Raw genomic sequence first — 16,440 nt, forward strand, 5'->3', positions numbered from 1 at the left:
TTATCGAACAACATAACATCCTCAATCCAGAACAGTTTTGGTTTCGCCCAAATTCCCGAACAACAACATATAAGTTTATTCATCCTACAGCAACTCATGTATAAAGTATAAAAAAACAACATAAGAAACTTTATTGTTGGCTTCATCCGGGGGGGGGGGGGGGATTATGAAAAAGCGTTTGATATCGTGTGGCAGTCCGGGCTGATCTATAAAATCTACCAATATGGAGTTAAAGGAAAATTCTTTAAAGTCATTAAATCCATGTAGTCGTCGATTAAAAGTCCTGCGTCAAAACTGATGAAAGCTCTATCACAGAAATGTTCGCATGCAACAAAGGAATAAGGCAAGGTGAATCGGCTTAAGTCCAGTTTTATTTTCATTATTTATGAATGACTTACCCGCAATACTTTGGAGACAACCATTGTCCAGGAGTAATGATTGGAAGCCATTCTCTACAATTGCCTCATGTATGCTGATGATTTGTTAGTTTTTAAGTCCCTCTCCAGAAGGACTACAGAAATCGATTAACGTCATTAAAAAGCACGCAAGAGGAATGGAAGCTGAAGGTGAATACCAAAAAATCAAATATCATCATCTTTAGTGGGAACGGTCAAACCAAAAACAAGTGATTTTCCAATATGGTTCAGAAGGCCATTACCTATCGTCGACAAACAAACATATTTGGGAATAGAAATGACCTCATCTGGGGTCTCTATACCTACGCAAGAGACATCCTTTAGCAAAAAAGCTTATAAGAGTTTTCTTGCGACAGTGAAACGAATTGTTCTCCAATTCGGATACGACCAACAATTACAATTACGAATAAGCTTTTTGATGCCCTTGTCAAACCCTATACTACTATATGGATTCGAAATATGGGGACCGGAGCTATTATCATATAAGACCCATTTTGACAAAAGCACTATCGAACAAGTCCATATCAAGTTCTGTAAACAAAACACTAAATATACCCCATGGTACACAGAGAAAATTGCCTGTAGGGCAGAACTTGGACGGTTAACCCTTTAAGTATAGACATAAAAGCTTCAATATTTAGTTACTCGCTTAGAATTCAGCATAAAACAGTCAACCCTCTATTAAAGGAAGCCGTTCATCACGCAAAAAGTCACAGCCAATTTTTTGATGTATTAAATAATGACGAAACTATACGAATGCACTCTTATAGGCAATACATCAAGCCAACTACACATTAAGAATGCTCGTTGCCCCATAAAGAATCAGCTTAAAAAAGGACTACATTCGAAATTGGGCTGAAGGCGTCGCACAACATTAACTTCCGAAGGCTCTAGAGAGAAATTTACACACAAAGAAGTCAAATTCGACTAACCATTGGAAGCTAATATCTTCAAACTATCAGAAACCCAGCACATAGAATAAGTATGACCAAATTGGCGTCTGGGGTTCATAGCTTGTCGAATACAGACTGGGAAATACGAAAATAGAGGTGGCAACCAATCCCAGTCGATGGAAGAACGTGTTTTAGTCTGCAATAGAGGCTATATAGAAGATGAGCGGCACTTCTTGATGTATTGCCCAGGGTACGATAACATTAGAAATGAGCTCCATTCTCGCCTTTTCAACACACTACGTGTTGTTTTCAAAAAGCCTTAACTGATGAAGGATAAAAATTAGGTATTTACTTACGCCTAGAAAACGAAAAGCACTTCAAAGATAATAGGTAAATACACATATTTAATGTTTCAGAGAGAAAAAGACTTCCTAAATGCAAAATAATTAAAATAATAATTTTATACCAATTGTATTACAAGTAATTGTATGATCTTTTTAGTTAATTAGTTATTTCAAGTAGATTATCATCACCTTTATTGTCACTAGACCGATAACCCCCTTTGGAGAGTTACGGCGGCAATAACGATTTACTGTTTACGCGTTTACTCACTCACTTCACTCACTCACGCACTCACTCACTCACAGCACTTACTTTACTCTCAATGAAAGTACTTGAGGATGCTGATGCCTCACAGAATTAGCTAAGCATTTCGATCAACGACCATGCAATTGAGCTGCTTATATTCTCGTTTCCCAGAGTCCGATATCCTTTTGGTCATTACTAAGTATAACGCTCTTTGGCTTAGTCCCCGAATCATGTGATTAAACGAAGGGCCTGTGCCAAGTTCAACTCCTGCCGGAACCATGTTTCGAGCAGGTCTTGGCCCCAGGTTTGAAATGGTAAGACTTCGTACATCACTTATACTGGGAAACGACTTAATGTTCATAACGTTGTAGGACGTTAGAACCCTTGTGTTGTGGTTCGTCCTTTGTGAGGGAGTGCGATTAGGCAGGTAAGTATTTAACCAGTTCTGTAAGTGCACGGTTGGATATGAGGTGATTAAAAGCCGGTGAAGTATGTAGCACGGAGTTAGCTTTGACCAATTTTCATAGTCCTCGCACCGGTGGGTGTCAGTTATTTTGGACCACCGGGGTGCCATTCGGGAGGCAGGGCCATGAGCAACACTCGGGGTCCGCCTTTGTAATGACATCTGCAAATGGTTAGACTCTCCTAGTCTTCGCGGATGAGGATGATAAACCGTCGGCCTTTCCTCGCAAACTTTCAATGTTCTTAACCCTGTGGGACGTAAAAGAAGCCACACGCTTTTCGCAAAGAGTGGGTCATAGAGTTCCCCAGTGTTGTGGTCTGTTCTTAATGATATATCATGGTTTCGCGCGAGATGCGTTTCAACGAGTTACGACTCCTCATCTTCTCGTGGTTAAATAAACTATGACTGTGACTAAGAGGCGCGAATGGCACAATTGGCTGTATTCATTTTTACACATTCTGAAGGTTTGGATATCTTGAAGACTTCGCTTCCCGTTAACCGAATTTTCCATTTGGGTAACACTTGGAACGCAATAGGTGCATTTTAGTTTCCACATAAAATCAAACAGTCTACCCGCCGGAAATACGTCTATTTTTTACACAAAATATTTCCTTTAGAGATTTAAGTCCTAAAAACATGCCCGACATGTCTCCATAGGTCAGAGACTGCACCCACTCCGAGCGTCAAGATCCAAGGCATAAACGAATACTTCTGGCAACCACTGGTACTAGACCACCTCGCTCGCAAATCGGAAGTAAAATATCTCAGAATAAACCAATAGACCGCCAATGTCGCCTTACAAAAAAAAGAAATTGAAAAACAGAAAAGATGGGTAATTTCGCGGCTAGTAATTTTGACCTCCTGTGCACGGCCACGCGCGTACGTTTCAACATTTGGCAACTAATATACAGGTGATTACGCGTAGCAAGAAGAAAAGAGCAAGTACATTGAGGAAGTGGAGAACTCTCACTAAAAAAAAAACCGAGCGAAATACCGCCTCACGCGGCGGCCTCGATACATCTATTAAGAACGCTATGACCATTTTATTGGCAGATCCCCCCTTATCGTCACATATAGAATGTGGCTGGCCCTGTGACATAAACAGAATGATACGGACAAACAAAAAAAAAAAAAAATCCCCCAATGAACTTATTGTTTATTTACACTCAAGCCTAAGTCAAACCAAAGCCACAGTAGAAACCTGTTTACAAAACAATTTACACTTTTTTAAACTGATAAGTTACCTACCGTCCTTAATCTAAATATCGTACACTAGGAATAAATACCGTAAAATTGCCCGATTTGAAACAAGCCACTTGTGTAGGATTGTTTTCACTTATTTTCCCACGCCGGAAAACCGCTCTTATAGCGGATATTGTTTACGAAGTGACCGTCTCAAATTCACACAGCACGCCCAAAGTTGCTCAAAGGTAACTTTATCCAGTGCAACTCAACTGATCCAGAATACAAAATATCCTTCACGTTTTAAACCCTTGCAATGACTATAGGGTTTTCATACACCTTTTACCGTCGATGTTCTCAGAGTGTGCGCAGAGAGGGTTTTGCAACCAATCTCTGGAGGCAGAGATCACAGTGCGGCGATGTAAAATTGCTGGTGGACGAGCAAGAGGAGCCCAAGGAGAGATCTTTTGTTTTCGACCACCAACATGGCCGCCGTGACGTCACGTGAAACACCGTATTTCACACTTGTTGTGAGCAAACATTGAAATCTTTGCAGTTTGAAGCTGTCCGATAATTACCACCTATTCACTGGCTAGTGGTGGACAGTTACCGAGCCGCGAAGCTAAAAGATTACTGTAACAAAATATAATATAATTCATTTATTCCTGCAATGTATACAATAATTTTCGGGGGCAAATAGCAAAGGATATTGGGAGTTTGAGTAGCCAATCAGAGCGCGCCATCAAGCTATCCACTGTTTCAGATCGATACCAAGGACAGTTATCCACTGGATTTGGTTAGGCCTTTGAACATCTGAGCCAGGTATGAGTACATCTATCCCTTCGTATGTAATAAAAAAAAAATAGAGACAACCAAGTTCCTTAGACTGTACAAACCCGTTTACATGGCAATCCTGTGGCGCATACACATGTATATGAATTAGAGTTAGCATTTGTTTAATGTATTACGATTTATTACCACCATAGTTACATATATACACTACCGTATATGACCTTGTTTTTAACTAAAACGTGAAGTAAACGTGGTAAAATGCAGTGCCATGTACTAAAGGACTGTGGATTGAGGCAAACACACGTTCCATGTCCATGGCTGCAGTCTGCCGTTTTAACTATACAATACTCTGGCGGCACTGCATAAGTGCAATCTGGGAAAGCTAGCAAAGCGACTGAGTGCGGTTAAAGGTCTTGTGTTTTTTGAAAGCACGGAGCATACCCCAGTTGCAGTGACATTTTTCACTACACTGATGTGTAGACTAACTTTAATCCGTACACCATCAGACCAGTTGTTTGGAACCTGATTAACTACTGAACATCATAGACCACTGTATCCAGTTTTACGCTTTGGCACTACAGACAGCGGAGTGTTCTACTTTTCCTAATTTTCTTTTTGTTTTAGGCCCTTGTGCCTTTTTCAACAACGGGCTATGATCACAGGCTATTTGCCATAAACCTAAGATAAGAAAAAACCTGGCCGTGACCCCGTTTAAGAATAACCAATGCAATCCGTTTCAAATATCTTGCTCCATTTCTGTCCATCCATGTCTTCTCGTTTCCTTTTGGTCTGTACTTTTGTTATGTTGTGTAACGCTGTTAAGTGGTTATAGCAATGTTTTATTTCTCTACTTTTTGGGCATAATTACAACACCCATTTGCGTGACTTTGCCCCTCTAAAGTATTGTATCCGAACACTTCGCGCTTGGGCCATAAATCAAAGCAAAAAGCTCGGGCCGCAACTTTACAGTACGGACCTCGAACGCGGTTAATAAGAGATATTTAGGTATGCTTGACATATATATTTCTGCAAAAAAGCTTTAATTTGTGAAAGAGAGGAATGATCCTCTCAGTCAATTATCTGGACAATAGACAAATGAGAATTCAAGCGGCTTAAACGGGATTAGAATATTCGGATATTTAACAACTATTCACCGCAGTGGATGCGGCTAATGGTGGATATTTACCGAGCGCGAAGTCCACCACTAGCCACGACACTGAGGTGAATATTTTTCTAGACAGTATATACTAAAACGGTGGAGATAATACAGCGCAAAACGATGATTTTAACTCATTTATTCCTGCTACGATTACATATTTTTCGGACGCGAATCCCGCGCGAGGTGAATAGCAGAGGATACTCGGAGTTTGTGGGAGGCGCAGTGGCTCATGGTGACCTGTGTACAGCCGCCCACCTCTCCGCACAAAAGAGTGGGCGCGCTGTACACAGGCTAGGCTCATGGTTAGTGTGCTCGACTCCGGATCGAGTGTCCGGGTTCGGGCCCTGGCCGGGGACATTGCGTTGTGTTCTTGGGCAAGACACTTTACTCTCACGTACGGTGACTCTCTCCACCCAGGTGTATAAATGGGTACCGGCGAATTTATGCTGGGGGTAACCCTGCGAGGGACTGGAATCCAATCCAGTGGGGAGTAGAAATACTCCTAGTCGCTTCATGCGACAGAAACCGGAGATAAGCGCCGGCTTGACGGGCCTCCTAGGCTCGTAGTCGTAGCAGACTTTACCTTTACCATTCGGAAATTGAGTAGCCAATCAGTACGTGCCTTCAACACTATCCACTCTTTTAGTATAATAAATGACAATATTGTACATATTCAAATAATACATATTTGTTTCATCAAGGCGTTTCAAGGGAACATATGATCCCAACAAATTGACCTGCTCCCTACTGTGTGGTTTCATAGCTCAATTGGTAGAGCTTTGCATCAGCATTGCAGAGATCACGAGTTCGAATCCCGTCGGAATCACCTGAATTTTTCAGATGTCTATAAGAGACAATTCAATTGTCCAGATAAGTAAGAGGATCATTTCTCTGTTCGTCTGTAATTTTTTGTGTTGCTTAAAAAGAAATTTCTGATTTGCCTATATAGCGAGTAATTGGCGGTTTTCACGTGACCTCAACGCCGACATGTCAGTGGACGAAAATAAAAGAACTATCATTACCTTCTTTGTCTGTCCACTAGACTGCGAGGAGTCCCTCTTTGTTTCCTTCGTCGGTCTTGTGAGCGAGCGCGAAGCGCGAGCGAGCGGAATTGGGGACACAAGGTGGAAGTGTGACATTTGAATCGGGCCTTAGATTCAGAACATGTGAAGTTCGACTTTGAACCGGCCCAAATAAGAAGGAAAAGATCTTTTGGAAAACTGTATTTTATCCGCCCACAATAAAAGGAAAATTTAAAGTGTACCTAAACTCAAATATTTTTGGTCTACAATGTTGATCTCCTCACCGAAAGCAAGCATGTTTGGCGATTCTTACCTCAAAATATGATTAATTTGGACCCAAAACCCTGAGCTCTAGACACGGGTCTATTCTCGATCTTACGTCAAAAAGTGTTTGCAAAGCAAATTTCTTTAAAACAGGAATGCAAAGCAGTTTGTGACGTAAAATCGAGAATAGACCCATATTCTCACATCAAGGTGGGTCCAAATTGCTGCTACTTCTGCCAAATTTATGTGGCTTGCACAGAAAACCGAAATGCAGGGTAACAATTCCAGGTGACAGACGGTGGTGCCATTTGTTTGTTTTGGATAGGGAGATTTATACTGGAAACAAAAAATATTTGAATTAAGGTGCACTTTGAGATCCCACTATTCAAATGCTCTATAAACAACTGGGTACTAAAATGCTGTATCAGAAGCATGATTACTACAATAATATTTAGGGTGGTTCCCTAGAGTATTTGCGAATACCTTCGCTACAGGGCACGACTTACAAACGTTTTCCCTGTAGAGATTTACCAGTATGGATACCGATACAATAAGGCTTATTTTCTGGGTGTCAATTTTTGGATTGGCCGTTACTGTGGCAACATCACATCTAATCCATGACAGGCAGATATATTCCTATTTTTGACCTAAATTCCTTAATATTTGTACTTTCCTTCGGTAATAATTGCTTTTTATTCTTCGCCACATTGTGGAAATAATATTACTATATTGCCTGACTTTTTGAAGTGGTAAAAATTCAAGGTCGTCTAGTCGGTTTTGCCAATTTTCTCTAATTTCTCATTTTTCTAAATACGTTCGATTAGCAGCGTGACAGATTTTAAAAAATATAGGGTATTTGATAAGAACTGTATGTGGTTAGAACTGAGCCAATTTGTCAAAAAAATTACTGAAGGGAACGCGAGAAAATTAGCAGCTAATTTTATAGATTTGGTCACGCAGACGTCATAAAAATCAGAAAATACGCACAATTCAGGCTCTACGCGCCATACTAGTGCTCAGCATGCACGCGGCCCTAAAACTCTAGGGAGCCTCCTTAAAAGGTATAAGCACATTTTAAAATGTTACTCTTGCCTCAATTCATGGAAGTAGTTCAAGTACATGACAAGTGCAGGAGGGAGGGGTAGGTCAGCCAATTTCTGGATGCCTTGGGCACCAAGAGTTTTTCGGATTACCAGTCTGCAAAGATCTTGGAGGTATCTTGGATGGGTAGCTGAAAGATAAAGTAAAAGTTAACAATTATACTGCACAGTTAACGGCATTGCGTAGTATATTTCAATCAATCAATGAGTAATTCCAGCAATATGTCAGTCCATTAGACAGTCAACGAGCAATACAGGTCACTTGCAGTGAGTTGCATTTATTGCTGGTCATCCAGGCACCCTGTTAATAATCAAAGAAAACTTGTCCCAAAATATTGGAAATGGCAAAGCACGATTAAAGGCCGCCCAGCAACTGATCAAAGGGAAAATACTATTTGTTTTTAAAACAACTCAGAAAAAACAAGACCCAAGTTTACAAGCTGTGGGAAGATAACTAACTGTTACGGATCACAACAGCAGTAAGTAGTCAGGAAATCGTATGAACACAAGTGCTTGCATTCCATGATCTATAACCTACATGTATTTATGCAATTCATCGTTGACCAAGGTCACATTACATAAGATTTGCTTGAATCACAACTTACGTATTTCGATAAATTTCAATAGATCATTCTTCTCTTTACAGTTGATCAGGGGGGGCAAATGATACTGGCAACACCCCCTCCACATCCCACTCAGATTCTTCAACGCGATGCATCCTACAAAGCTGAAAAGAAGGTGGGAAAATAGACATTAAGATAAAATTATGGTGTGTCAATGCCACACATTCTCAAACAAGGTCAAATTTTGAACGAAAAGTAGTGAATTTACTGTACATGCTAATCCATCGTTATATGAGCAACGCGTGTTCTCCTTTTGCTTCCTTTTTCGCGCACCTTTCCCCCCAAACAATGTTAAAACATGCGAGTGATCGATGAACGGATCTTGAATTTGGAGACTGTGAAAAATCAACATTGTAATGGGGGGGGGGGGGGGGAAAGCAGGAATTGTCCCAACAGTTTAAACCAGGATTGTCTGAGAAAAGAACTCTTGATAATTGGTTTAAAGGTCAGCTAGGTTCATTGAATCGCATGAGAGAATTGTCTCAGATAGTAAAACTATATATATTGCACTGGTGTAGAGGTGGTGAGAGAAGGGTTGTGAAAACAGTGGGTTGCGTTACAGTGAGCAGTCAACAGACTCTGTTCTCGGCCACATTTCTCGGGTATTTAGAGGAAGATATTTAGGTATAGAAATTACTATAAAAAAAGGTGTACAAAAAACATAATGATTAACTCTTTCTTTTCTATTCATACAAGCGCCTTTTGGCTTTAAATGATCACCGGATGTGTGTTTTTCAACATTTCTCACCCTACTGAAACAGCAAAAGATCAAATTAGATGTTATCTTATTATTTCACAATACCCGAGAACTGTTGAAAAACTTAATGCATTAAAGTGCCCATAAACCCAAAATATTTTTTTCGCTAAAATGAATCTTTCACCTGTTCGAAACTCATCGTGGCTATTTTTTTCCTTTTCTAACAAATCCTGCCATTTTACAGGCTTCGAAAGTTGCGAAAATCCAAGCATCTTTTGTTCACGACCGAGTTAGAAGGGGAGTGGGTCTATTCCTGTTTTTACGTCACAAACTGATTTACATTGCATTAACTCTTTGTAGAAATGGATGCAAAGTAGATTGTGACGTAAAAACAGGAATAGAACCACTCCCCTTCTAACTCGGTAGTGAACAAAAGATGCTTGGATTTTCGCAACTTTCGAAGCCTATAAAATGGCAGGATTTCTTAGAAAAAGGAAAAAATGGCCGCAATGCGTCTCGAACAAGTGCAAAGATTCATTTTAGCGAAAAAGATATTTTGGGGTTATGGGCACTTTAAGGGTTTTTTTTGTTCAGAAACGAACACCAATTAAATCACTGAGAGTGTAATATGTTCCGGCACCATATATTCTGGTAGCTACATGACAACAGCACAACCGGAAAATGTGATTTTGGGAGTGAGAACTGTTGCCGTTGTCAACAACTGCTTGGGTCACGCACAGACAGATCAAGACATTATTTCTGCCTACGTTATTTCTAAAAATGAAGGGCAAATCAAATTACTACATGTAATCACTGATATATATTCAATTATTGTTAAAAAGTTGAAAAGATACTTGGGGAAAAATTGCCATTATATATATATGTTCAATATAATTGCTCTTTCACATGATAAAAAGGTACTCTAGCTAGCATGTTATCCTTGGTTGTAATTACCTTTTCATTAAAAGGCATGACCAATATACCTCCAACTTTTACCAAAGACTTCATGTACTCCTCATATTCTTGAGGACAGGCTGCACCACAATAAACACGATCGTACTGTCTGTAATGTGTATTCAAAGATAGGCAGTTTCCTACAATAAAAACTGGTTCCCCGAAATTGGTTCCTTGGTATGCCGGGTTTGTTTTAAACATGGTGAGCTTTTTTCCTGCAAACTCGACAACGTCTTCAAACAATTCAACTCCATGGTTAGTACCATTTGATCCAATCATCAGGCCAACCATAGTAGACAAGTACCCCGTCCCACTTCCAAGATTTAAGAATGAGAGCCCATCTTTAAGTTCAAGAGATTCTAGCACTTGTGAATAAATACAAGGAGCAGAGAGATGTATGTTGCCACTTTTCCATGCCATGTCTTTGTAGGCATGTTGTTTGGTCCCCTCTGGGAAATAATCTGCTCTGTCCACAGCTCGAAACACATGCTCGACCTCAGGAGATTTGATGTAGTTTGCCGCTTTAAGGTTATCGACCAGCTCATCATTGTCTTGGCCTGCACTGACAGCTCCGCCCATAATGCACAAGGGTGTGACAAAAGAGCAATCTATTTGTGAATTGATCTCTCTAATTCGTCTACTTTTGCGATTACCTCTGGAAAAAAAAAACAATGCCATAAAAATTCATAACTTACATGTACATAATATTGCTACCTTGCTAATTTATATAATTTAAATACATGTACCAATGATCACCAGAACTGCTATTAAAAGTTTCTATATAAACGATAATTATAAATTCATGACAAGTGACTGTTACAAATGAAAAACAAACTTAACAATTATTAATTAAAATAATCTGATCAGTGGCAACAAATGTTCTTAAACGCAAACAGACATTTTTCTAAAGTGTCCACCATAATCCCCGGGGAGCTTGTGGCATCTATAACCTTTAAACATTTCAAAGAAATATAGAGGCATGGAAAAATTGTGATGAATACCTGAGGCTCACCAGTCTTAGTTTGCTGGGACAACAGTTACACTTTAATTGAAACACTTAATAATAACTTGCTCTCTTTTCATCCATTCATTGGTGACGGTTATTTAGCAGACCTGTAAGTTGTGATATCTACATGGAAGGGGGTTTGTGTTTGTTACATGGGTGTCCTATCCCCATGGGACAAAAACAATCACATGAAAAACAGAACACTGTAATAGTAAGAATTTAAAGAAAGAAACAATTTTAAAGAAAGAAACACAAAAAAGTAGTCCGTTTTGTGCATGTCCTACAATGTCAATGTGTAGACTATGTGTCATCAGACAATACCATTTAACCGTGACAGTCACTTTTATAAGCCAATAATAATTATATTAACCTCAGAATAAGGTTAAGATGGCCTTATAGCTGTTGTGGTTTAATTTTATTCCTGGTTCATAAATTTTTTAGCCAGTTCAATTTTGATTTTCCTTTGTTTCAAGGTTTAATAGGGTCAGATTATGATAATAAATATTAGACAAAGAAAAATCATAAATTTGAAATGAGCTATATATATTTAGCAGTGTTGTGGCCATTCATTTTCCAGTCCTAACAATTTTAATTTTAAGTTAATTAAAGGTCATCATGATGATAATAGATCACATTTAATTCAAGGTTAAGAACAAAATCAGTCTCCCCCTCCCCCCCCCCCCACCCCAAAATGTACTTGTGAGCGCTCCCTTGTAATGACTCATTCTTCAAAGCATGCTCCTTCAAGATACAATGGTGACTGGGTATTCTAGAATCACTCCTTAACTTTTTTGTCAATAAATACCATTGAAAGAACTTTTCTGTATTCTCATAATAAGTGTACAGAACTGCATGTGTAAACAGACTTTTTACAGTATTTCTAAACTTTGGGGGGTTCAAGGTCAAGTCTATTATTAAAACAAAATAAATACACGCTGTATCTAAGTCAGAAGAACTAGCGAAACAAAATAAGGCAAAAAAAAAAAAAAAAACCAAAGAGCATAATGATCATCTGCTAAGAAAAGCATAAAAAAGGTAAAGCAAACGAAGCCTTTTGAAAACCAGCTATCTCAATGAAACATGACACAACCTAAAAGGCGCTCAAGAACAAAACAATCCCAGGTCCGCGACAAAGCTTAATAATAATAATAATAATAATAATAATAATAATAATAATAATAGTAAAATAACTGAAAGAGGACTGAAAGAGGAGGAAAAGGTCAACAAATATCGTGATCTAGCCTTTGAAGTCAAAACTCTCTGGAAGCTGAATTGAAAAAGTTACCATTACACCAATTGTTATAGGTGCATAATGGGGACCTATACAGACAGACTGGAAGAATACCTAGAGGATATCCATGCTGGGCTTCCAGGTCAGACCCACACAATGCAGAAGACCGTGCTGTTAGACTCAGCCCGGATACTGAGGGGGGGAGGAGGAGAGCGGCTTTGAAGGGCAGAAGTTTTTTACACCATGCTCGTTAATACTGTTAAAGGGGACAAATATCCAGTAAGAGGCGGTGGACAATTTTAAAATAAGCAGGCTATCCAACAAAGGATATCACAACACGTACACTTACCAAATTAATCCCGCAAAAAAGTTCACAGAAAGACTTTAGAGTACCATCTGATCACCACTGGAAAAACGTGAATGTGTCTTTCTATTCTTTTCTTTCGTACGAAATTTATCCGTTTCTCTACGTAAAGTTCTGAAGCCTGGCAAAAATCCTTTAGAGAACAAATAGAGAGCAAAAGAACAGAAGACAATACAGAGAAATTGAATTAAGTTGTTACACGTACCAAAAACACAGTCGGCTGGCGAAAACACAGAAACAAAACAAACTAATCAAACTAATTCCCGTTTGGGGTAGGTTTAGGAAAATTGATCCCCATATTTTATTGCCTAAATGTTAATTTTTGCGATTTCGGAAGCTTATATATGACCAAAATGTAAATATTTTAAATCTCTAACAAAGATGATTTAAGATCTTCCCTAAGCAAAATGAATTATTTCCATCAGACTGTGTTAATTACAGATTTTCAGGGAAGGGTGGGTCGAAATGGAACCAACAATTCCAAGGTGTCTGGATCACGTGGTATGAAGAGCATTTCCCTTGTATCTTTTCGGTCATCAAGCTCATATTGGTAACACCACAGAGACCAAGAGAATACTGCTGTAGACAATGGGAGTGGAGAAAGAAATTATCACGGAAGGAAACGGGGGTATTTGTTTTTCCTTAGGTGCACTGAAACATCATTGCACCGATCTAACTTTACTTATGTTGGTTGGTCCGTAGACTTCCCGAGGCCAGGCCAAACAGTCGTTGTTCATTACATTGGTAGGTATACTTTTATTAGGAAGCTATCGATCCATGATTTTTTGTTCGATGTTATGAGCTGTGCAATGTTATCTCCAGGAACTTTGACAAACGGGAAAAAGTTCGACTCTTCAAGAGACAAGGGCAGGCCGTTCAAATTTAAGCTAGGAACGGGACAAGTTATCAGAGGTATGTTTTAAATTAAAGCTCCCGCGCACGACGGTTTTTGCCCCTCCGGGAAGTTCGAATTCCATTTATGCCGGAATCCTATTAAACACCTTTCCTATCCATTTCGTATTTTGTCGGTGGCATTGAAACTAGATTTCAACTGGTCACAAGGCTGCTGCCTAAGAAAATTGTCCGGGAGCCCTTCGGGCTTCTTACATTAAAAGTTAGTAGCCCGAGTCATTTTTTAAAGAGCCCAGAATTAATTAATTCCAGCTGGGATCATATTTACATGTGAGTGTGGATTAATCAAGTAAGGCGCCCTTTCGGGCTACTTGTTCAGAAATTTGGTCGCCCGCGCTCGCAAATAAGGCGCCCCAGGCGAGCTGGCGACCGTTAGGCAGCAACCTTGAGTCATAGCTTGATAGAACACTGAAGGGGTGCTCGGATCAGAAATGGAACGTACCCCGCAGGGCTCGAAATTAAAAAAAAATGCAAGTCGCCTTTTGGCGACTATCAAAGAAAAAAGGTTTATGGTCACCTCGCCACCAGGAAGACTCGCCACCAGTATACTCGCCACCAAGGGTCACATCAACTTTTTAATTTTTTTTCTAGTCCTAGATTAAGTATTTTTTCCTCAATTGCAAATGATAAACTTAACAGTGAAATTTTCTCGTCCAAATGGCATCGCTTGTTTACGAAAGGGAAAATTGCATCACCGAAGAGTGTACATGTATGAATGTTGGAATCACCAAGGGAGAACAAAGCTTTTATAGTGCGGAGTTCCGAAATGTTTTGAAAACCGGGAAATGCGCCAACTGATCGATCGGAATAAAAATTACGCCTCGAAAAATATCATATTAGGCTTGGATTATGAAAACTATTAACGGATCGAGCAAATGCATACTCAAGGCGAGTCTTCTTATAAAAATCAACACAGCTTCGCTTTCCACTAAATAATGTCCTTGTAATGATTTATTACAGCAGACGTAAGGCAAAGAACTTGAAGAAACTGAAATTGCTACAATCATTTCTCAAGTAGAAAACCTAATAGCTAAAAGGTGATTGCATATTGGTGGCGAGTTTGCTGGTGGCGGGTCTTCCTGGTGGCGAGATGACTAGTTACCATTAAAAATGGTCGCCAAATGCAAAAATGCAGTCGCCAGCTAGTACAAGAATAGAAACACAGATTAGAGCCTCATTTAATTAGCATTGTTGTTCGGCTTCTGGTAGATTGTGGCAGCTGCGGTTGTGTGACAGACCGAAATACTCGATCTTGAATGACTTATAACATGAAAACACGAAAGAAAAAACTCCTGAACACTTCTGCGTGACAATCTTATCATAAGCAGTAAGCGAACAAAGTAATAAGAACATTTCAGGGTTACTTTGGCTAGGAACAACTGCATCTTTCACATCGCACGCAGGAAATCGTACGCTGTGGACAAACGTTTTTGAAAGGCTTTGAAACACTTCTTGTTTGCATTCTGACAACGATCTTGTTTCCTGGTAATTTCTAGACTGCAGCAAATTACGAAAATCCCTCAGTGTATCCTTCCTTCTCTTGTGATAAATAATTCATGACTTTTGGTGTAGACTCATCTCACTTGATCGAGGACATGGTGAAAGCCGGAACCTTCCTTGTGACCAAATCTGCGACAGAATGCTTTTAAATTCAGCGGCCTTTCAAGAAAATGTTGCGCCCGCGATCACCATGCGAAAGCCGCTGTAATGTCCTCTTGGAGGTCGCGATTCAAGTTTTTTTGAAAAAGGAAAACATTTAATTTGCATTTCCTTTTGCAGAAAAGCAGAAATGAGACTAAGGAAATTGTTTCTTACCTTAAGTGTTTTATTTATCAGAAAAACATAGTCGCCAAAGTGGCGACTAAACTCGAATTTTCAGTCGCTAAGTTAAAAGTTTTAGTCGCATTGGCGACCGTATTGGTCGCAATTTCAAGCCCTGACCCCCATCCTGCGGTTCTTCTTGACATGCGTGTAGATAATGCAGACGTATTTCCGGCGGTCGTTTCTCTCCCACGGGTTCCTTTTCGGGGCAGAGAAACGTCTGCGTTCACAGGCTAGAGTGCTGCAGGTAGCCTACATTTCCAAATTTTGTTTCACCCACAGCCCCTCCAAAACTTCGGAGATTTATCTAATGACTGCATCACAGGTCTAATAAGGCATTATTTTGAATCTTATTTTTGACATAAATAATTGAATACATTGCTCTCATACAAGAAACTAGATCACATACACCCGAAGCTCAGTGTGAGGGAATAAATATAAGGATTTGTATGGGAAGACAAGACCTGAGACCTGAGAAGATAATTTTGCGAAAAATTTCTCGGTTAAAAAGCCTAACCTTAGTGCCATTGTAGGTCGCTTCCTTCCTGTGAGGTTTTTGTCCAGATTCGACGTGATAATTTTTTGGGAAAATTATCTTCTCAGGTCTCAGGTCTTGTCTTCCCACACAAATCCTTATTATTCCTTCACACTGAACTTGGGGTGCCTGTGATTAGATAAGCCCACTTCATACTCTTATTTACCTGCCTCTTGGTCAGTGCTATCCTTGATTTGCTGTGAGGTATGCTCAGTCTGCTATTGTTATCTTCTAGCTGTCTTTCAAATCTAGTGTAAGACTGCAGTCCAAAGTCCACAGTCTGTGATACGATTGTCAGGAAAGTTGGGTTGTGATTGGACCATTGATGTACTTATCTGAGATTAGTTCAATGTACATCAAGAATTAATAGCGACACTTTTTGACAACATGTATTTTCCATCCCATAATGCCTTACGCA

General features: G+C 39.6%; 2 protein-coding genes across 2 annotated transcripts in view; one reads left to right on the forward strand and one right to left on the reverse strand.

Moving 5' to 3' along the window:
• Positions 1 to 7,086: 7,086 nt before the first annotated feature.
• On the reverse strand, positions 7,087 to 13,019 carry LOC137980880 (protein-L-isoaspartate O-methyltransferase domain-containing protein 2-like). Its single transcript, XM_068828285.1, is given in 5 exon segments — positions 7,087 to 8,010; positions 8,485 to 8,536; positions 8,538 to 8,606; positions 10,154 to 10,808; positions 12,740 to 13,019. Coding segments are annotated over 4 exon segments (849 nt in total). The 5' UTR covers positions 10,733 to 10,808; positions 12,740 to 13,019; the 3' UTR covers positions 7,087 to 7,861.
• A 260-nt stretch (positions 13,020 to 13,279) lies between these two features.
• The window catches only part of LOC138007655 (peptidyl-prolyl cis-trans isomerase FKBP1A-like), a 7,953-nt gene continuing 4,792 nt past the window's right edge, over positions 13,280 to 16,440 (forward strand). Inside the window, exons 1-3 of the mRNA XM_068854693.1 lie at positions 13,280 to 13,382; positions 13,457 to 13,498; positions 13,577 to 13,666. Coding sequence (XP_068710794.1) covers positions 13,343 to 13,382; positions 13,457 to 13,498; positions 13,577 to 13,666 — 172 coding nt within the window. The 5' untranslated portion in view covers positions 13,280 to 13,342. The remainder of the gene's footprint in view (positions 13,383 to 13,456; positions 13,499 to 13,576; positions 13,667 to 16,440) is intronic.

This window comes from Montipora foliosa, chromosome 1, assembly GCF_036669935.1.
Source record: "Montipora foliosa isolate CH-2021 chromosome 1, ASM3666993v2, whole genome shotgun sequence".
Lineage (NCBI taxonomy): Eukaryota > Metazoa > Cnidaria > Anthozoa > Scleractinia > Acroporidae > Montipora > Montipora foliosa.